The following is a 20,993-nucleotide window of genomic DNA, read 5'->3' as shown; positions in this document are numbered from 1 at the left end:
GAGCCCTCTGACTTCTGTGCCATCTGGACTGGGAGGAGTAACACCTCCTTATAAAGACATTCAGACAATTACCCTACTTTCAATTCCTTCCCAACTCACAGCCTACATACTTCACAAAAACAAAACAACCTACCCACCTCACAAAACAAGACCAACACCTGGTACCTTGTGCCTCTCCAAGTTAAGCTTCCGGAAGGCCCGTCTAGCTTACTCTCCCAGGTTCTTCCCTTCTGTATTTGTTTTTTTGTTTTTATTTTTGTTTATTTTTGGTGTGGGGTTTCTGAAACCCGCCTTGTTTTATCAAACATTCAGCTTGTAGCATTTGTATTACATTCCCTTCCATGATTTGAAGTGGTTTTTCAACTGGGGAAACCTCTTTGTTTTGCCACTTAAACCTGGTTGTCTCCCAACTTGTAGCTCTCTCTAATCATTGACTGGATTCAGGCAACCAGACGGAGCAAGTAATTCAGCCTAGATATTCCCCACCCACTTCATGCTTTCTTTTTCCTTTCTCACATTCTTCTTCATTATCTGACACAAATGAGAACATGGTTAGATTCTGTTTTGGTGTCTTTAGTAAGTGATCTTTTCATTCAAGCGAACATTTCACAGGCAAATCCAACATGTGTGCTCTGTGTTTTCTGAACTGAGCCCATCCCCTGATTTAGGTTGTAAAGATAACGTGCCTCCTTTTAGTTCTTCAAGGAAGAGAAAGCAAGAAGGATTTAGAGTGACCAGGAAACCACAGAGATGATTACAGGGCCATGAACTAGTTAGTACCTCAAAAGAGAAGACAAGCAAGGTAGGAGTATTTACGTCGGAGAATCTGAAGCAGTGAGTGTCGTAATAAGAATGTTAAATATAAGAAAGTGTGATACGGAGATGATGGTTCCCAGTTGTCCTTTCCAGGGTGAAAGGCTTCATGGAGAAAAGAGATAAAATCCTCAGTAGAGATGTCCGTATATTGTACAAAGAAGAAATTTCAATACGGTCGAAAGATTGTTACTGGAATGAGCCTTCAAAGTATAGCCATCTTGAATAATGTTGCTTTTTTTTTTTTTAAGATTTTATTTTATTTTTTTTTCCATGAGAGATGAGAGAGAGAGAGAGGCAGAGGTAGAGGGAGAAGCAGGCGCCCCGCAGAGCAGGGACCCCGATGCAGGACTCCATGCCAGGACCTCAGACCTGAGCTGAAGGCAGATGCTTAACCAACTGAACCCCCCAGGCATCCCGAATAATTTTGCTTTGGTATGTTTTTTTTAATATAGATCTTGTGTATTAGAGAGAGAGAAGAGAGAGAGAGAGTCTGTGGAGGGAGGGGCAGAGACAGAGAATCTCAAGTAGTCTCCGGGCTGAGCGTGGGGCCTGACACAGGGCTGGATTTCACAACCAATAAGAAACCAACATCAGACACTCAAACGACGGAGCCACCCAAGCGCCCCCCCTTTGATGTGTTTCTAAAAGTTCTTAGCATAGAAGGGGTTTTTTTTTTTTTTTTTTTTTCTTCCCAAATTAGTTCATTCTCCCTTGAGCGGGTCCAGGCATGGGTGGTAGAGTGGAATCTTCCCCCTTCGCTCAGGCCTCCACTGCTCACCAGGTGCGGGGTCAGGATCCTCCTTTACTGCATTGACAGGCTAACGTCCATGCAGCTGTGCTCTCGAGGACCAGTGTTGGCTTCAGTGGGACAATTAAAAAGAAATCATATGTACTAGTAAGATGAATAGAATATTTTAATTTCTATTCTTGCCCGGTGCTGAATTTATTGGCGCTCCCCATTGCTCTTGCTTCAAATACTGCATTTATGTAGAATAAAATGAGCTTCAACATAATCTTCAGTCAGAATCTCTCCATACTGGATGATCTTTTGTTTTCTTCTTGAGCCATATGCCTTGGCCGCCTGCCCTGCCCTCCTCTATCTTTTGTGGGTTATCCCGAACCAGAGCGTGGGCTCCGGGTGGTTGGTGGGCATTTTCATCCCCGCCTTGTTTCTTGCTCACCCTTGCCTGTGTCTGGGCTCATGTCTTCACAGCTGCCCAGCCTGTGTGTTGCTCCGTTTTTATCCTCGCCCAGCATTTCCTACTGCCTGGTAGGCAGGGCCGGTGTCCTTACTTGTTCTTTGGGATTTCGCACAATCAGGAGTCTGTACTGAGTGAATAATGGTATTTGAGGAAACGATATATAAATATGAGGAAGTACAGTCATTTGATGTACAGGCCAAGTAAATCCATAGTCACCACTTGACGGAGGACCCTGTGTTGTATTTTATAAAAGCTCCCCTCAGATTGCTACTTCTGAGGTTGTGATACTGTGATGTAGCGCTGCAGCTAATCAGGGAACGGGTCCTGTTTATTGCAGGCTGGATTTGGGGGGACAGTCTGCTGCCCAGATCTGCTCTCACCTTAGGATTTTGTTATGTCCTTTTTGGGTTGAACTTTTCCTGTAGGAAAACTCTTCTGCCTTGCTGAGGAGCTATGCTTTTGGTAACCCAGGAAGAGAAAAGAAAGCTGTAACCTGGTCTTGGTGCTTTTGACTCCCAAGTTTGAGTCCTATCTGGTCTATGTTATGCAGCTTGACATTGAAGCACTTGAGAAAACCCAGTATTTCAATCATTTTGCAGGTATAGAAATGGAAATCATAGCAGTTTTTCATAGCTTATGCATTTGACAGTCCTTTGCAAATCAGTTTAGGGACATGCAGTAGGAGACTTCTAGAAACATACAGCTTTTGGCTTATAACTCTCTTCCTTAAGAATCTATCCTAGAGGGGCACCTGTGTAGGTCAGATGGTTATGCATCTGCTGTAGGCTCAGGTCAAGATCCCAGGGTTCTGGCATCCAGCCTTGTGAGTCGGGGTCCTGGGATCAAGCCCCTCGTCAGGCTTCCTTGCTCAATGGGGATGGGGAGTCTACTTCTCCCTCTTCCCCACTCCCTGCTCATTCACGCTCTCTCTATTAAATAAATAAATACATAAATAAATAAAGGAATACATAAATAAATACAATCTTAAAAAAAAAAAAAAAAAAAAGAATCTACCCTAAAGAAAGACTCAGAGGTATAGGCAAATCATTTTGAACAATTGCAAAAAATCAGAACCAAGCCAGCATTTCAACAATAAATAAATGTTGATCCTTATCGTGGAATGTTATGTAACAGCTTAAACTTGTTTTTGAGCAACTTTCAGTAAGTTTTTCAGAAATAATAAGGAAAAATAATAAATAGTAAACAGAATGAAAGATAGCAGATGCTGTAGTACAGTCCCAACTATGTCAACAAATTTAAAATATATGTAATTAAAAGAATGGGATGAAGTATGCAAAAGTTTGAAATTGGGGGTGCGTGGGTGGCTCAGTGGGTTAAAGCCTCTGCCTTCGGCTCAGGTCATGATCCCAGGGTCCTGGGATCGAGCCCCGCATCGGGCTCTCTGCTCAGCAGGGAGCCTGCTTCCTCCTCTCTCTCTCTGCCTGCTTCTCTGACTACTTGTGATCTCCGTCAAATAAATAAATAAAATCTTAAAAAAAAAAAAAAGTTTGAAATTGATTTTTCTTTTTCTTTTTCCTTCCTAGTTTTCTATAATTTTCAATTCTTTATAATTATCTATAATCAGGAAGGATTAAAGATGATTAAGATTTTTAGTTAAAGTAGAAAAAAGAATGGCCTTCTAGGCTTAATAATTCAAAAGAAGGAAAACTCATGGAAGTCCCAGGATTTAACTGGTTTTAATTCCAGTTTTGAAAAGGAATGTTTGATCCCAAGCTTTGTTTTGTTTTGTTTTACTTTTGCTCTTAGTCAAGGTGTGATTTATATGGTGCTAAAAGCCATGTGGTTAACGAGATTGTGTTCTAAGTATTGTTATTTGTGAGGGGGCATATATGGTCAAGGTGCATCTTACTGTATGTATAATTTAGTTGTGAAGACTGACCTTTGGAGCCAGTCTCTGCCTCCTGCTGGCTTTGGAACTCTGGCCAGGTTATGTAGTCCCAGTTTCCTTGTCTGTAAGTTGGGACTGAGGGGGTCAGATGGTACGGTGCCTGGGAACATCTAGCTCAATTCTGGCACACGGTAATCACTCAGATGATCCTATAGCTGTTATGGTAAATGATGACTGATAGAATTTACTCCTGAAGGAAGACTTCTCCCCAATTTTTTTTTCATAGCTAGTACTTAGGAGAGGTAGTATTTATTTACTTACTGTTTTACTTTTGAAGATCTTACTTGAGAGAGAGAGAGAGAGAGAGTACGTGCATGCGTGTGCACAAGAGGATGGAGGGGCTGCGGGAGAGGCCGGCTCCTCGCTGAGCAAGGAGCTGGACTCCCCTGCACTTGGGGCTTGAGACCAGGACCTGAGCCAAAGGTAGGCACTTTATCGACCAAGCCACCCAGGTGCCCCAGGAGAGGCAGTATTTAACATAATGGGGTTTTTGATTTAACACATCAGTAATACTCTGAAGATTGAATAAGGCAAAATCGATGTTCTGCTTCCCCTTTTATCCCTCTGAGGATGGACATGTTCCACACTTTTCTCCAAGCCTTGTGTAAGCATTAACCCATACACAATGACTAGCTTTGCTTTTGCTTGTGTATTACCCAACAACTTTTGCAATGAACCAGTAGGTATAGAATCTTTAATGGGTGTTACTCTGAGTTCATGGATTCAGATTTAACTGATTTTTTTTTAGATTTTTTTATTAGCTGATTTTTCATAACTGCTTAACAATACCCAAATAATGTGGCTATGCCAGGGTTAATTTGGTCGTAACTATTACAGATATTTAAGGTGTTTTTCGTCCCCCGCCTTCCATTACAGGCACTGTTTACTGCACCATCCTTATACGTAATCCTGAAGACTCATCGCTTTCACTTCCCTGAAGTGACACTGCTGAGTTAGAGTACGCGTTAATTATAGGGCAGGGGGATTTGGGGTCCTAAAGGCTGTAGAAAGCGTTGTTGTTTTCTGGCCTTGCACAGTCTAGTTGAAGAATAGACAGGCGTTTCTTTTCCCAGGGACGTTTTTGCTTAGGTACAACGATTTCAGTCGACGGGGTTTATTTCCAGGGAGGTTGGAAATCCTTAACATTCTGAAACATAGGCATAAGTCAGGAGAGCAAAGGGAGCCTCTTGAAGTCGGTTTACTCTGTGTAGTGTTTGCTCTCTTTGTCAGATATGCATTTGTTAGAAATCGTACATGTTTAAGTTTCTCAGTTTTTAAGAGCTAAGAGTCCACCTTGAGAACCCGAGCACTTGACCTTTGCCCTCCTGCTGCTTCCTGTTCCCACACCCTGCAGGGCCGCAGGCTTCCCCCGCCCAGGGAGAGAGCCGTCCCGCAGGTAGCATCTTGTCTCTAGAGGCCCCGGCTTGCTTAACACGGACGCAGACAGCTGAGCACTTGCCGTCGTGAGGTCATCAACAGTAACAGGAATGTTAGTCTGCTAACAAATTGTTTCTACCACCGCCAAGTCGCTGTGCGGGAAAGCAGGTGCCTCTTCTTTGTAGTGGCCCTGAGAGCTGCTTCGTATGCCATGCGTTTTTCCAGGTACCCACTTCGGTGGTGTGTGTGTCTCTCGTAGGCAGGGGACAGAGAGAAGAAAGGTCGATTGCGACGGCCTTCCCGTGCGCGTGCGTGCAGGTGCGCGGGTGGTCTACCTAGTCTGTCGATGCCAACCTGTAGCCTGACCGCCTGGGTTCAGAAGCTTTGTTTTCTCCCATTAGTAATGAGCATTTGGTTACGTCAGCTGGAATTATGCAACTCTGTACCAGCTGGCACCAGTTCCTACCTGTTTCCATTCTTCCTCCGCTCTGATTCAATGTCTTGGTGCTGGAGAAGTGATTGCATTGTAACGCTTTGGGCCCCGCTGGCCTTTATTTCTGACTCACGGCAGCGGTCACTGGTGTCCGAAGTCCACCGAGCATCCTGTTACGGTTCCCAGTCACGGTTCCCCGTCCTGGAGACCTGTAGTTGCTTGTTTTGCATCCGTGTTTTGTCTCTTTGCGAGAACTCGCCTTATCTCTAAAAAAATTCAATAGCCGTGGGCTTGTTGGAGGGTAATTCTTATTCTTGGGACCCTTGGCAGTCTGGGTTTCCGTGGGCTTCCTGCAGTATTTGGTGACAGGAACAGCAAGGACAGCGACTGCGGACTGAGGAATAGAGCTCACCGTCTTGATCTGCACTTGATCTATTACTAACGGTACTGACCCAGCAGCTCGGTGCAGGAGGGGGCATCGTGACCCCCCGGGGTACGAATGCAGAGACCGAGGTGGCCGTGGAGCTGTGGTTCTGCAGCCTGTAAGTGCCTCATGCAGGGAAGTCACCTCGCCACCTCTGGGTGGGGTTCACTGGGGGGGGGGGGCAGAGAAGCCAGGGAAGCTGGACGCTGCGTGCACTCGGAGAGAGAGTTGGCAGAGAGGCGTGGCTGCTGCGTCTGTTTGGATAGGAAGTGACACAGGGAGTCCTCCCATCCGAAAGCCCTGGACATGTGAGCGAAGTTGAGGGAGCTCAGGCATGGGCAGGAAGGAAACGGGAGAGGGAGGTGTGGAAAACTTTGCTAACGAGGGAAGTCCCTGGTGACAGCCTCTCACGAAGAGCCCCTCTCTCGATCAGCTTTGTCCCTCCAGGGTGCACATCCTGGAGGAGGGTGAAGCGCGTTGGAGGTATGTTTACCTTCAGCGAGTTTCTTTTGTTTTGACGAGTGAGTCATGTGAACAGGCTGGGAAGCCTCTTCGGTTGCTCCTGCGATTGTGTTTCTCATATTGGTTTTGGAAGAGGTTGTGTGTGACGGGCCGGGATCACCCCTCTCTGCAGCACCGGCTGGAACCGTAGAAGGAAGGTTGTCTAGGTAAGAGGCACTGGGTTGGGGGGCGGAGGTATGGGAGGCTGTGACGGGGCAGGACCCTGATTCTGCTGCCATGCCCTCTGCATAGAACATCCTGGGGCTCAGGTTGCATTTCTGCCATATCCCAATGGAGTCTCCTCTGGGTGAGCAGAGACAGACCGCAGACGCCATGGCGAAGCAAGCCCTCTTTACAGAATGTGGTTGTTGGCTATGTCGTTGTTGTTTTTATATCACCAGGTCGTTTTCTACCCCCTTTCTGGGTATTTTTAGCATGGTTTTAGGGCTGAGTTAGAGCACAGGGTCAGATAGTGTCATCAGTAACTGTGTGATTTTGGGCACAGTCTGAACCTCTCCTGCCTTGGTGCCCTAGTCTTAAAATGGGGGTGTTAGGAATAGCCATTTTCTAGGGCCATTGCAGGTTATGCGTAGCAGAATGCTTCCGTCATTGTATCTGCTCTAAAAATGGAGGTGCTCAGGCTCCTGGGTGGCTCAGTTGGTTGGGTGACTGCCTGCGGGTCAGGTCATGATCCTGGAGTCCCAGGATCGAGTCCCACAACGGGCTCCCAGCTCCACGGGGAGTCTGCTTCTCACTCTGACTTTCTCCCCTCTCGTGCTCTCTTCTCTCTCTCTCTCTCAAATAAATAAATAAAATCTTCAAAAGAAAAAAAAGTAAAAATGGAGGTGGTCATTATTGCCGCCTTAGTGTTCCGACCCTCGCAGGACTCTCCCATTCTGCTTCCTATCTGTGATGAGCTGTGACATTCCTGGGCACATCACCGTGGGGACAGATCCTGGCTGCAAACTCAGCTGGATTGGGAGAGTGGCCGATCCTTCGGGCTCTCAAAGAAGGGTGGAGTCTCTTAGGACAAAGCATTCCTGGCGTGAATAGACAGGGAAAGCTCATCAGACAAGGGAGCCGAAGTCAGGTGTTCCGAGAAATAAGCGAGTTGCGCGGAAAGAAACCCTTCTCTGCATGATTGTTCTTTGCATTTTATCCAACTTGTCAGGCTCCCCTATAGAAAGAATTTTTCTCGCCATCTTTTAAAAATAGAATGCAGAACGATTGCTGTCAATTTGATGTAGTTACATGCAAGCTTTTTTGGCAGAAGGGCAAGGGGGGTTTGCATGGAGGGAGAAGTGTGACCCTTTTTTCTGTAACATAACCCCAAAAGGTGGGCACTGTTTTCTGTTTTGCCAGATTGCTTTATTAAGTACCATTTAAGAAATATTTCTTCATTAAAATAAAAACTTTTTTTTTTTAAGATTTGATTGATTTATTTATCAGAGAGAGAAAGAGTATGAGCACAAGCAGGGAGAGTAGCAGGCAGAGGGAGAAGCAGGCTCCCTGCTAAGCAGAGAGCCCGATATGGGGCTCGATCCCAGGACCCTGGGATCATGGCCTCAGCCTAAGGCTTAACCAACTGGGCCACCAAGGTGTCCCAAAACGTAACTTTTTAATACGGCAGATTTCAAGCACATGCAAAACTGTAGGGAATATTATGAGCCCTGATCTTCTTGTCTACTACCCACAGCACCTGCCAGCTCTCATGGCCGAAACCTCTTTATCTGTCCCCTCACACAATCCCCACCCCTGTTTGTTTGTTTTGAGAGAGAAGGAGACCATGGGCACAGGAGCAGGGGGCAGGGTGGGGTGGGTGGCAGTGGAGGGGCAGAGAATCTTAAGCAGACGGCATGTTCAGTGCAGAGCCTGACACGGCGCTTGATCTCACCACCCTGAGATTGTGACCTGAGCCAAAATCAAGAGGCAGATGCTTATTGACTGAGCCACCCAGATGCCCCCCGACCCCGTGCCCTGTTATTTTTAAGTCAATTCCAGACAACATATTATTTTCTTTTCTGAATATTCAAGATATGCTTTGAATGCCTTAAAAGTTTCAGTAAAGTCAAAAGTGAAAACTTTTATGTTTTGAGATCCTTCCTGTGGGAAGATCCTGTCTCTCTAGAGACTTAAGGGCAGTGATCCTCAAAGCAGGGAATGGGGAGATGATTGTTTTTTTCAATGGTGACTTGGGGGCTTTTTCAAACTCCTTGTCTCCGCAGGCTTTGCTCCCTCCCCACCCCCTTCCACGTATAGTTGAAAATAGAACTGCTTTGCTTCGTGTGTTAGAGCCGGAATAATCAATAGAGAACCACTGCTTAGGGGGAAAGTGATTCCAGAAGCTTTACCACTCAAGAACTATATTTTTGTTGTTGTTGTTATTTTTAACCCCCCGTGCATGGGGTTTACAGGTGTGTTTGCTTACTGCCTTCTTAACCAAAGTATGCTGGATGTTAGTCGAGCCTGTTTACCACGGAGTGCATTCAGCACAGTCTCCCATGCTGTGGAATGCTTGTTTTTATAGTTTACCTCTCTCATTGCCATTTTGTTCTCTGCCAACATACTTTTCTTTATCTCTCTCAAATCTGCTAAGGGCTAAGAAGCAAGGTATGTCAGGGTATCTAAAGTTAGAGTAAATGAACTATGAGGGCAGGTTTGTTGGTTTGTTTGTTTCTTATGCAAAGTGTCTGTTGTTGGAATGAAGGACTCTCTGATGTGTGATGGCTTCGAGGATGTTCTGGCTCCGTTTCCCGGAGCCACTACCAGGGGCCTGATACATGTAGTTGAGCCCCCTTTCGTGGAGGTCAGGTACCACTGAACGTGGGCCCTAGAGCAGGAATCTTTGTTCTAACCTCAGATACAGCTCCAGATTTGGACAAATTTTTCTCCGTCCGCCCCTGGATGTCTGCCGGTGAGTTAGATGGAAGGGGAGGAAGGAATTTAAAAATGGGACCAGTCTGCTTTTGTTGTTCTAGCTATTTCCAACTCATAGGGGCTTGTGCTTTAAACCTTGCACCACGGTTAAGTAAAATGGCTTCAAAGAATTCGAAATATGGCTGTACTTTGGGTGTTCTGTTGCACTAAAATTTATAGAAGAAACCGACTGTGATTTTTCACTGAACAGAACTACGTTCCTCTCTGCCCTTCTTCAAGGGGGGTCAGAGAAGGCATCTCCCATAGTCCGTTTTTGCCCCGTGCACTCCTACCCTTTTTGAAGACTCTCCTTACAAAAATGACACAGTACTTTTCAAAACTGAGCCGTGCCTCATGCAGGTTTATACACAGGATGGACTCATGGCGTCATTTTTTCCCTTCTCACACCCAGACCAGGGTTACATAGTTCTGTGAGGTGTGCTTGGGAGTTGTAATAATGTGGGATGCTGGAAGAATTCCAGAGACTGTTAGTAAATACAGCACACAGCTGAACAGCAGTTAGCTTCTGTTCGCGATTTCAGGACTCACCCCTAGGAAAAAAGCAGGGCAAGTATACATTATATAGGATGGGAAATAAAAGGGTGATTTTGTTTAAGATTTGGATTTTAATTTCTGCCTTTCCCCCAAAGATTGTGCCGGTAGTTCAGGAAAGGGCATTAAGCTGTATTGGTTGATGTTCTAAAAGGTCTCTCCACTTCTTACCCATCGTATCTAAAATTTGTTAGATCAGCCAACAGACTTCTTCCGTATTATGAAAAGCTGGCTTTACTTTCTGTTTTCAAGTTGGCAGGTATTTTGTTGATACGTTTAGGGGGAAAAAAGAAAGGAGGAGATCAATCCACAGCTGATAGTGAAAAGATGGAAACACGTATTCGATCTTTTAGGAAGCTGATTGGTCAGGAATGGGTTTTGGAAGTGACTTTGAAGTTTTCCTGTGTGTTTTCTCCTACTGTAGCCTATTCTATAGAAGGCCTTTAAAGTGGAATGTTTACCGAGCAGATATCCCTACAAACTGCTCTCGGCAGTCGTGGACACATTGAATCCTCTGTCACATCAGTCATTCCATTATAGATTTTGCAATGAACTCCCATGGGATGGGGCATCTCTCGGGTCTCTGAGACCACCCCCAACTTGAGACACATCAAGGGCTGGAAAAGACGAACTTGGGTGGTGGTGGGAATGTTCTTTTGGAAATCTGTGTTCAAATCCCCCCCCCCCCCCAAAGAACACCAGTGAGCTGAGTACCTTCTCATCCCGCTTCTCCACGAATTAGCCTCTCCTCAGGCCCCAACAGTCAGACCTATCTCAGGCTCCAAATTCCTCAGGTGTCCCTTGAGGTCACCCAGAGGCCTTTGCCCTAGCTTGGCCTCAAAAACTCAACTCTTTCAGGATTCATTCTTTCTTTCATCCTCATGACAAATACTTATTTAGCTTTCTGCCATGTCCGAAGGAGACTACAAATCTGAGTCTGATGCAGATCCGTCCCTTCAGAATTCTCTTTGGGGAGCTGAGTCCCATCCAGACACCTCTGTCTGGTAAGGGACACTGTGATTCACCATCAGCCATAGAGACGCGGCCATATGGGGTGTAAGACCGACAGCAATTTGGAATCAGTTTCCGCCAGAAAAAAAACAAAAACAAAAAACTGGATGGTTAGCTTAACACAGGACACTAGACACATGTTCTTGATGAAGATAGGAAGAAGGCTGCAGCCTCCTTACCTGCTTGGGATGGGTTCCGTACCAGAGTGTTTCTTCTACCGACTGGCGCCGTTCTGCTCCAGGTGTCCGCGTTCGGGGGGTTGCAATGTGGAGTGATGTGAGAACATAGGGTTCAGGTATTTCACTTGGTCAGGTTCCCCGTGGACTTGTCCTACTTTTGTGTTCAACTCCCGTGTTGTTTGCTTTGCCTTTTTTTTTTTTCTTTTTACCTTAATTTAATGTAGGTAGTAAGGTACTCGAGCCCTTCTTTTCACAGCTGCTCTGCTAGCCTGTGAGCCAGCCTGGCTCCCTGCACGTGGGGGGACCGGGAAGGAGAGGCGTGTGCACCCACAGAAGCGTTTTCTCATTGACTTCTCACAAACCGGTGGGGGGTGGGGAATGACTTCACAGATGAGTAAACTGAGGCTGGGAGAGGTGAAGGCACTTGGCATTCGCCCAGGCAGGTTCTTTCAGGAAGGTTTGCACGTGTTCCGTTTGTTTCCTGTGCAAACTTTGGTCCTCAGAGAGAGCCTCCCTGTTCCGCGGTCCTTCTCGCCTTCTGTCACGCAGGTACCCTTCCTCCCGGCAGCCTTCAGCGTGCACTCGCCAGCTGCTTCACGGACACAGAAACCCCGGGAGCCAGACAGTTGGTGGCACTTTCCCTGTGATTTTTTTGTTTTTTCACATTTGCTGCTTTTTTTAATTTTTTTTTTTAAGATTTTATTTATTTATTATTTGACAGAGAGAGATGTAGCAAGTGAGGGAACATAAAAAATGAAGGGTTTGAGTACCTTTCCAACTACATTAAATGGAAAGGGAGAGGGAGAAACAGGCTTCCCACGGCGCTGGCAGCCCAGTGCAGGACTCGATCCCAGGACCCTGTGATCATGACCTGAGCTGAAGGCAGCCGCTTAGTGACTGGGCCGCTCAGGCGCCGTACATTTGCTTCTCACTCCCAGCGACTCTGATTGAATTGGGTCTAACTCTTATCCAATGTTACCTTTCTCACTAAGGTACATCTTAGAAAAAGAGGACCAGCAGATAATGTTTTGAAGTTAGAATATGTTCCTTTGGTCTTAGGGGAAAAAAAAATCACAAGTCAGCACTGTTAGTTTAACTATCTGTATTAACAGCAGCAGCAAAGAAAAGTTCCTTCCATTAAACTCCATGAATGGGTCTCAGCAACCTTTGCAGGTTGGTATTATTTCCTGGGTATGTTCTTGAAGAGTAGGTAGAGAAAACTCTATCTTTCAAGTGACTTTATTTGTAAGGAAGCTTTCCATTAAAAAAAAAAAAAAAAAGAAAAGAAGAAGAAGAAACAAATCTTACAGTAAAGTAGAATGATGACCCCTAATTTGATCTCTTTTGAAAACCCAGTTCCATCAGAAAAATCGAAAGCATCATAAACATGTGACCTTTTTAGGAGAATATGGCACCTTAGTTCCAGGTTTTATAATGTTGTTTGTGTGCGACAGTAAATATGAGGATGCCCCAGAGAACCACATGGGCAAAGTCATTCAAGTGCCAAGAGCGAGACTGTTTAACCAGGAGGACTTGCTTGTTACAGATTTCACATCCCATCTACAGTCTGGTGGTGTATCTTAATCCTTGCTCCCTCTGGCTCTCAAGGACAAGGCAGAGGAATTAGGCTTAAAATACAGAAGGTTCTGGGTTACATGTGATGAAGAACTCTGTGCCTATATAAATGGTTGCAAGATGGGGTCGTGATACATGTGCTTGGATTCCTTGAGGGCTAAACATGGTGGATAATTCATAGACTGTTAAGATAGTAAAACTGAAAGGGGCGAAGGGGTCATCTTCTTGAACCCTATCCTTACAGAGGAGGGTCCCATAGATTGTTTACTTGAAATCATTTGGGTGGAGCCCATCCTAGAGGTGAGGGGTGTCTTAACTGAGCTCCTGGAAGCCCTTCCCAGGGTTACAGCTCTACGACGAGACAAGTCCTGGGTGTAAATGCCACGAACTTTTTATTTAGGTGAAAGATGTGGGTGTGAAACGTGGAGAAAACATGTCTCTGGCTCTGTAGGAGTTTAGAGTCAAACATGCTAACACTTCTTTTTTTTTTTTTTTTTAATTTAATTTAATTTTTTTTCGGTGTTCCAAAATTCATTGTTATGCACCGCACCAAGTGCTTCATGCAATACGTGCCCTTCTTAATGCCCACCACCAGTCTCACCCATCCCCCCACCCCCCTCCCCTCCAAAACCCTCAGTTTGTTTCTCAGAGTCCACAGTCTCTCATGGTTTGTCTCCCCCTCCGATTCCCCCAGCTCACTTCTCTCCATCTCCCAATGTCCTCCGTGTTGTTCCTTGTGCTCCACAAGTAAGTGAAACCATATGATAATTGACTCTCTCTGCTTGACTTATTTCACTCAGCAGAATCTCTTCCAGTCCCATCCATGTTGATACAAAAGTTGGGTATTCATCCTTTCTGATGGAGGCATAATACTCCATTGTATATATGGACCACATCTTCCTTATCCATTCGTCTGCTGAGGAGCATCTTGGTTCTTCCCACAGTTTGGCGACTATGGCCATTGCTGAAATGAACATTGGGGTACAGATGGCCCTTCTTTTCTCTAAATCTTTATCTTTGGGGTAAATACCTAGTAGTGCAATTGCAGGGTCATAGGGTAGCTCTATTTTTAATTTCTTAGGGAATCTCCACACTGTTAACACAGGTTTGATTGGTATGTTAAAATACGCAGAAATGATGTGGGAGTTCAGACAAAGAAAAAATACTTTGATGGGAGGGATCAGAGAAATCTATTGAAAGAGGCAGCTGCATTTCAATGGAGCGGTAAGGACTATGCTTAGTACTGGCATCTAGGGTTGCCTTTTTTTTTAAATCTTTTGACTATGAACATTTTTAGGTATGCAGAAAAGCCGAAAGAACAGTGCAGTGTATACCTAACTGTACACCCACCATCTCGATTCAGCAACTCTTAATGTTTTGTCATATTTGTTCAACTCTGAATTTGTATATATATGTATTGGGGTTTTTTTTTTTTTTTTTAAGCCATTGGTGAGTCAATTGCAGATACTATGACATTTTTACCCCAGATGTATCCTTTGGCATCTCCTGAATCATTCTGTTAGGTGAGCACAATTCTGCTATCAAAAATGGAAGAAAATGATCAGTAATATATTAATGTCATCTAATTTCTATTCCTATTTCAGATTTCCCTAATTGCATCATGATTTTTATAGCTATTTTTTTAAACCTGGATTTGATTAAAGTTCACACATTGTGTTTTGTTTTTAGAAATCCTAAATCCCTTTTACCCAAGGGTCCCCCCCACCTCCATTCAGTATTTTTGTTTCACGATACTGACTTTTCAAACAAGTTTTCTTATAACTTTTTTCTTGATACCTTACCTGGCAAGTTTCTTACAAATTGAAGATGAAGATCGTTTTAAAAATCTTTACAACAGGTACTTTCTAGGAGATATATTGCCAGGTTGTCAGGTGTTGCTTCTGACCTACCATTTTTAGTAGCTAACATTTAAAATATGCTGATCTTTATTCGCAAAAATAATATAAGGCAATTGCAAAATGTTACAACTGTTTAGAAATGTATACAGTATAGAGGGTTCTGTTTAATATCACCTCTGCTAGCTAGTTCTTGTTCATCCTTTTAGTGAACTTACATTCTTTCCCATTACTTTGCATGTTCTCACTTATTATAAAAATTGGAATCCTCTTTATTTTGTGCACGTTTACTTTTTATTTCACTAACTGTGCATTATGGATGGCGTCCTGTAGAATATACAGCAGGGATTGTTTTTAATAGTGGCTGGGATCAATGTGTACCCAGCCAGCCACATTCTTTCATAGGTGTTTAAGGTGAGACACACCCAAATATAAAGCACCTGGCCCAGGACTAGAAATGTGGCCTGTGCCCACAGAGCAAATATTTTTCTTTGAGGCTCCCTGGTTAATATACGAGTTAAATCTCGGGGTCTTTGCTTCAACGTTGAGGCAATGAATGTGTGAGTCATCAACTCTCAAGGGCTCTGTATTTGAATTCGGGCTCTCTCTTTTTTGCTTTTTTGGGTGGGTCCCTACATCGTCTTTCCTGCAACTCTCAGATATTCAGGTTGGCTGCCTTAGAGGTAAACATGACAGTCTGCCAACCCAAAGTGATTTAGAAACGTTAATAGATTTTACCAAGCCCCAGTCTCTAGCATGTGTATTTTAAGCCATCATAAAACATACCTGTCATGCTAAGGAATGTGCCGGAGGGCAGGCATCAAAGACTGGCCGAGGGAGTCTGGGGAGTGTGTTTTGCAGTGTTGTAGGGTTGTGCCCTGACAACCTTGGTAAGGCCTCGGGTACTGGCAGGGAGTGGTTTCTAAATATTAAAGCCACTTTATTTATTACTTCAGGAATTTCTCTAGGTAGTTATTGTTATTTGCCTATCGAAGTGTCCAGAGGCTCAGAGGTGATTCTGTGGACAAAGAGGGTGAAGACAGGCTGAGCTGAATCTGCTTGAGTTAGGGAACAAGTTAACAGAGCAATCACATGAGCAAGAGACGGTCTTTCGCGCTCAACGGAGAAGGGAGAGTGGAACAGAAAGACGCTCTGGACATTCCTGACTTCTTTGGAAGATAGTGGAGCGTAGCTGGCTCGGGGTGGACCGGTAAATCCATTTTTGTTGTTATTGTTTCATTCTCGTGTTCTCCATGGCAATTGTGTTGTCAGTCAACTTTGGTGGGACATCAGGCTGTCAGTCCATCTCATTATTAGTAAACTTGGTGACCAGGCTTCTGCATCAAGCGTTTTGTTAGAGAACAAAATGAAGGTCCGGGGGTTCCACCCACGGAACTGTCTGGTGAAGAAAAACATCAAGAATCGTGATCCTAAATACACGAAAGGATTCATGTATTTGAAACTTTTAAAAATGTTTTCTATCCTCCATTCTAAGTTTATAAAGTAAATTAGAAGGTAAAGACAATAACAGAATAAGTTTAAAAATAAAAATAAGGACACCTGTTAATGAAAAGGCGGCAGTGTTCCAAAGAGGGAGGGGGAACAAGATAAGACCCCAAGTTCAGGATCAGCGAGTCACCGAAATCCTCGAACCTCACTTCTTTCTTCTGTGAAAGGGGCATCATAAAATCTACACCACCGGGTTGTTAGTGAGATCAGAATGGGATAATCTATTTAGAAGTTAAACAGCGCTCAGATTCCACTCCTACTGCTTTCTGAGTGGCCGGGATGGTGCCGTGAAAAAGGCATGTGAGTTTAAGCTGCACAGACATTGGTGCGAATTCTGGCTTTGCCATTCACCCTCTGCATCCTTGGGTGAGTTCTTTTCATCTCTCTGACCCTCGGTGTCCGCAGCCTTTGAGTGGATTTTGTTAGATCCCCACCCAAAAATAAGGTAAAGAGCACGGGCTTGGGTGCTGCAAAGCTTGCTGGTTCCTGATTCTCCTGTTGCGCTGTCCATGGCTGTCCTCTAGCTTCCCTCGCAGCCAATGACCTTGCTGCTTCTCCGTTTGCAGCCGTCCTCCGGAGGGCCGTGCTGGGCATGGATACCTTTCTCGGCGTCTGGAGGAGCACGTACCATAGTGTCATCGACCAGTCACGAAGCTGCTAAGGCCGTCCCAGGGACGTGGGCGCCAGGAGAGGAAGGCGGTGTCGGGGGGCCACATCGCCATGCCTTTCGGCCTGAAGCTCCGCCGGACACGGCGCTACAACGTCCTGAGCAAGAACTGCTTTGTCACACGGATCCGCCTTCTGGACAGCAATGTGATCGAGTGCACGCTGTCGGTGGAGAGCACCGGGCAGGAGTGCCTGGAGGCGGTGGCCCAGAGGCTGGAGTTGCGGGAGGTAAGAGCGTGTGTGTGGGAGGGAGGGGGGGTCTGAACCAGAGCTCACTGAGGGGATCGGCCCCCTGCCCTTGGCACCTGCCCTGCTTTTCAGCCCCAGCCCTGGGTGCAGAAGGATCCTGCTGTCTGTGGCTTGGGCTCGGTCTCACAGCCTCTGTGCATCAGGAGGCCTGCCCCATGGCCTGCTGTGACAAGCGAGAACCCTGCCTAGAGCGCGAGTGGGTAGCTGGCGTTCTGGCTTTCCAGCTGCACGTCTGGGAGAAACGCCCACAGAGGGGACAGATGCGGCTGCTTGTAGTTTTTGTTTGTTTCTCTATTTTCCTCTTCAAAGATGGGGCAAAACTGGAAAAGCATTTAAAAGGAGCCTGACCAGGGAGGCTTTATGTGGGAGCTTGTAGGTGGGCATTTTTTTCAAGATGCTCCTGACCCTCCTTTTCTTGGCGCCATTGGTGAGACTCATTCGGGCCTTGTGCAAAACCGGGGTTGACCATGAGGCGGTCACGTTATCGCTCTTCAGATCAAGACTCCTCGGAGTGTAGGTCCTTTATGCCAGCAACGCCCCGCTTGTCCTAGCCTTAGGGACATTCAGGAGAAGAGGCTTCGGTGAGAACCTCCCCTCCCCTCCCCGGCGGGTGTCCCTGAGAGCGGGGGGCCGGTGGGGGGGCAGGTAAGGTGACGTGATACGGTGGTTACCAGCGTGGAAGGGACTGCAAGCCCTGGAGATCTGAGGACCAGGAGAAGCTCTGTGGTTGTCCTAGGCCCTGTGCCCTCATCGCCCGCCACATCAGGGTGATGGTACGCGGGGGGCGGGTCTGCTGGAAGTGATGGGGTTTGACGTCGGTCCGCATACCTTCTCGCCACATCCATACAGGAATTGGGGTTCGGGAAGGTCTTCTCTCCCCTTGGTGTCCTCCGCAGGCCGACTGCCGTCCTCCAGGGGACTGTGTCTCTTGAGCACTTCTGTCTCCTGCCAGTCTTGGTGTGTCTGCTTTGGTTTCTGTGATCAGGGCTTCCTTTGAAGTGTATTTTCCTGTGACAGAGACTCCCCCATCCCACAGATACGTGCAGCTTGGTAGCCGACCCGGCGGAAAAACACGGGAAGTGTTGTGACCTTGCTGGTTGATCGCTGGTTCCTTTTTGCTTTTCGGTAGCACATTTGGGTGTACATATTTAAATATATGCATGGCGTAAAGGAGAAATCTCAAGTCTGGAGACCGGTTGGTGAGAAGACTGGTCTAAATTTCTTGTGAAAAGTTTAGTTATAGATCATTCCACTTTTGAGTATTCTCAGTAACTCACATTAGGGTAACCATTTGTCACGTGCACTGAGAGAGTCACTACAGCATGCACTTGAGCAGCTGTAAGCTCAGTCTTTCCCATCATGAACGTGGGTTCAAATTACAGCTCTGTGACTTAGGAGTTAGGTGCGCTTGCAAAAGTTACTGCCCTCCTCTGGGCCTCCGTTTTCTCACTTATAAAAGCAGGATGATGATGCTCGCCTTATGTATCTTATGGGGGCTGTTGTAAATATTAAAAGAGATTCAGTATGGGAAATGCATAGTGCTGCATCTAATAATTTATAATTGTCCCAATTTTAGTGTCTTAAAAATTTTTGATTGAAGAAAATCTTGAGCAACCACAGTGTGCCAAGTACTGTGTTAGACCTTGATGAATGAAGATAAATAGGGTATAATTCTGTCTTCAAGCTATGCACAGGTGAATAGGGGAATCCAGCATTTAAGTGAAGTAAAGGTGGGATGCAATCCATGCTCAAAGGCAGTGCAGGGGCAGGCCTGAAAGGCAATAGTTCTCCTTAGTGTTGTGCAGTACACAGCCAGTGCCACTGACCATGGCGGCCCTCGGAGGGGGAGAGGATGTTCGGTGAAAGACGAACAGAGCCTTTACTCTCTGAATGGGGACTTGAAGGATGCTAGGACTTCAGCAGGTGGAAAAGCAAGCAAGGCCATCCAGTGCATGGGGAGTCGGGTTTTGAGGATGCAAGGATTCAGAAGGACATGCCGTTTTTGGGGGCTAAGAAGCATCTCCATGAGTTACCAGGTAGAGTCGAGTCTGAGGAGCCAGCGGAGGGTGTCTGGAGACGTGTAGGGTAGTAATTACTCTGAGTAGACTTTTGTTTCGCTCAGCAAGAGGGCAAAGGTGAAACCCGGATTAACCCACAACTGTGTTGTCACAAAGGACAAAGCGGTGAAGTCCAGGTTCTCCTGTCAGGTGTGGGTTGCAGTGTGATTGATCTTCTGATGCTCCGGTGAGGCCGACAGTTAACGCGGGCTTCATCCTGACACGCTCTAAGTGGGTGCATCCGCATTAGAGCAGATCACTTTCTTTTTTTAATTGTGTGCTTTTGTTCTGTGACAGATGACATCGAAGGTCTGGCCTTTTGTGAGACAATACTTACAGCTACTCTCAAACAGAAGGGTGAGATCAAGCAATCCACGACTGTGTTCTTCATCTACACACACACACACACACACACACGCACGCACGCACACACACACATATACATGCTGGGGAGGAATGTGTTCTCCCAGAAGCAGGAGGAGGAGGGAATGAACACGGGGTCTGCTCTGCTCACTTGACTTTCTTTGTATTCAGGTTGTTTTCCAAATAGAGCTGATGGAGAGGAGAAAGTGAAAATCTGTCTAAAATATAGCAAAATATTTAGTCTTTATTAAGGCTTGGAAACCAGATTACAGTGGCTATTTGGCTTTACCATTAGAAGTGCCCTGGAGTCTAGATGTATCCTAGACTTTATATTGGGGCGCCTGGGTGGCTCAGTCATGAAGCATCTGCCTTTGGCTCAGGTCATGATCCCGGGATCCTGGCATCAAGTCCCACTTTAGGCTCCCTGCTCAGCGGGGAGTTTGCTTCTCCCTCTCCCACTCCCCCTGCTTGTGTTCCCTCTCTCCCTGCCTTTCTGTCAAATAAATAAAATACTTTAAAAAACCAATATATAGATTAGCTTTATATTAAGAAAGGAAAATTAATTTTTGTTTAACTTTTGATCTACACTAATTATCATTTGTTTTGTCACTTTGTTTTATCATTTTAAAAAATCAATTTTTTTTTTTTTTTAATGAGTGAGAGACAGCATTAGAGAGGAGAAGGTCAGAGGGAGAAGCAGAGTCCCCAAGGAGCTGGGAGCCAGATACGGGACTCGATTCTGGAAGTCCGGGATCATGACCTGAGCCGAAGGCAGTTGCTCAACAAACTGAGCCACCCAGGCACCCCAAAAATTGATTTTTTAAAAAGATTTTATTTATTAGAGAGAGAGAGAGAGAGATCACAAGTAGGCAGAGAGTCAGGCAGAGAGAGGGGAAGCAGGCTCCCCACCGAGCAGAGAGCCCAATGTGGGGCTGGATTCCAGGACCCTGAGATCATGACCCAAGCTGAAGGCAGAGGTGTAACCCCCTGAGCCACCCAGGCACCCAAAATGCATTTGATTTCTTAAAGCTGTTTTGGCTTTATAGCAAAATAGAGTAGGAAAACAGAGTCCTATACATCTCCTGCCCCCCCCCCAGTCCCACACCCTCCCCCACACCGGAGTAGACCATATGTTACGATCAGATGAACCCACCTTAACACATCAGTAGCATCCGGCTCCGTAGTTTACGTTGGGGTTCACTCTTGGTGGTGTTCATTCGGTGGGTTTCAACGAGTGTATAAGGACACGGATCCATGTGGCAGACTTGTCGAGAGCCATGCCTGGTCTTGAAGGGACCAGTGTGCTGCCGTTTCAGATGGCATCGAGAGGACCCAGGCCAGGCCCGAGGGAAGCGGCATGGGAGAGGGTCCCTGCTCCCAGCAGCCCTGGAGTTTAGA

The 20,993-nt window shown here is 45.9% G+C and overlaps 1 protein-coding gene across 2 annotated transcripts in view; it reads left to right on the top strand.

Moving 5' to 3' along the window:
• The window catches only part of PTPN14 (protein tyrosine phosphatase non-receptor type 14), a 169,756-nt gene that overhangs the window by 50,199 nt on the left and 98,564 nt on the right, over positions 1-20,993 (top strand). Inside the window, exons 1-2 of one of the 2 annotated variants that reach the window (XM_059412691.1) lie at positions 6,700-6,829; positions 16,827-17,154. In XM_059412691.1, the coding sequence (XP_059268674.1) occupies positions 16,981-17,154 (174 nt within the window). In that variant the 5' untranslated portion in view covers positions 6,700-6,829; positions 16,827-16,980. Of the gene's footprint in view, positions 1-6,699; positions 6,830-16,826; positions 17,155-20,993 lie in introns of those variants that run through there. The other variant, XM_059412690.1, reaches the window with a different exon arrangement.

This window comes from Mustela nigripes, chromosome 10 (assembly GCF_022355385.1).
Source record: "Mustela nigripes isolate SB6536 chromosome 10, MUSNIG.SB6536, whole genome shotgun sequence".
Taxonomy (NCBI): Eukaryota; Metazoa; Chordata; class Mammalia; order Carnivora; family Mustelidae; genus Mustela; species Mustela nigripes.
The sequence above is the reverse complement of the archived record's forward strand: the minus strand, read 5'-3'. Positions and strand labels throughout refer to the sequence as shown.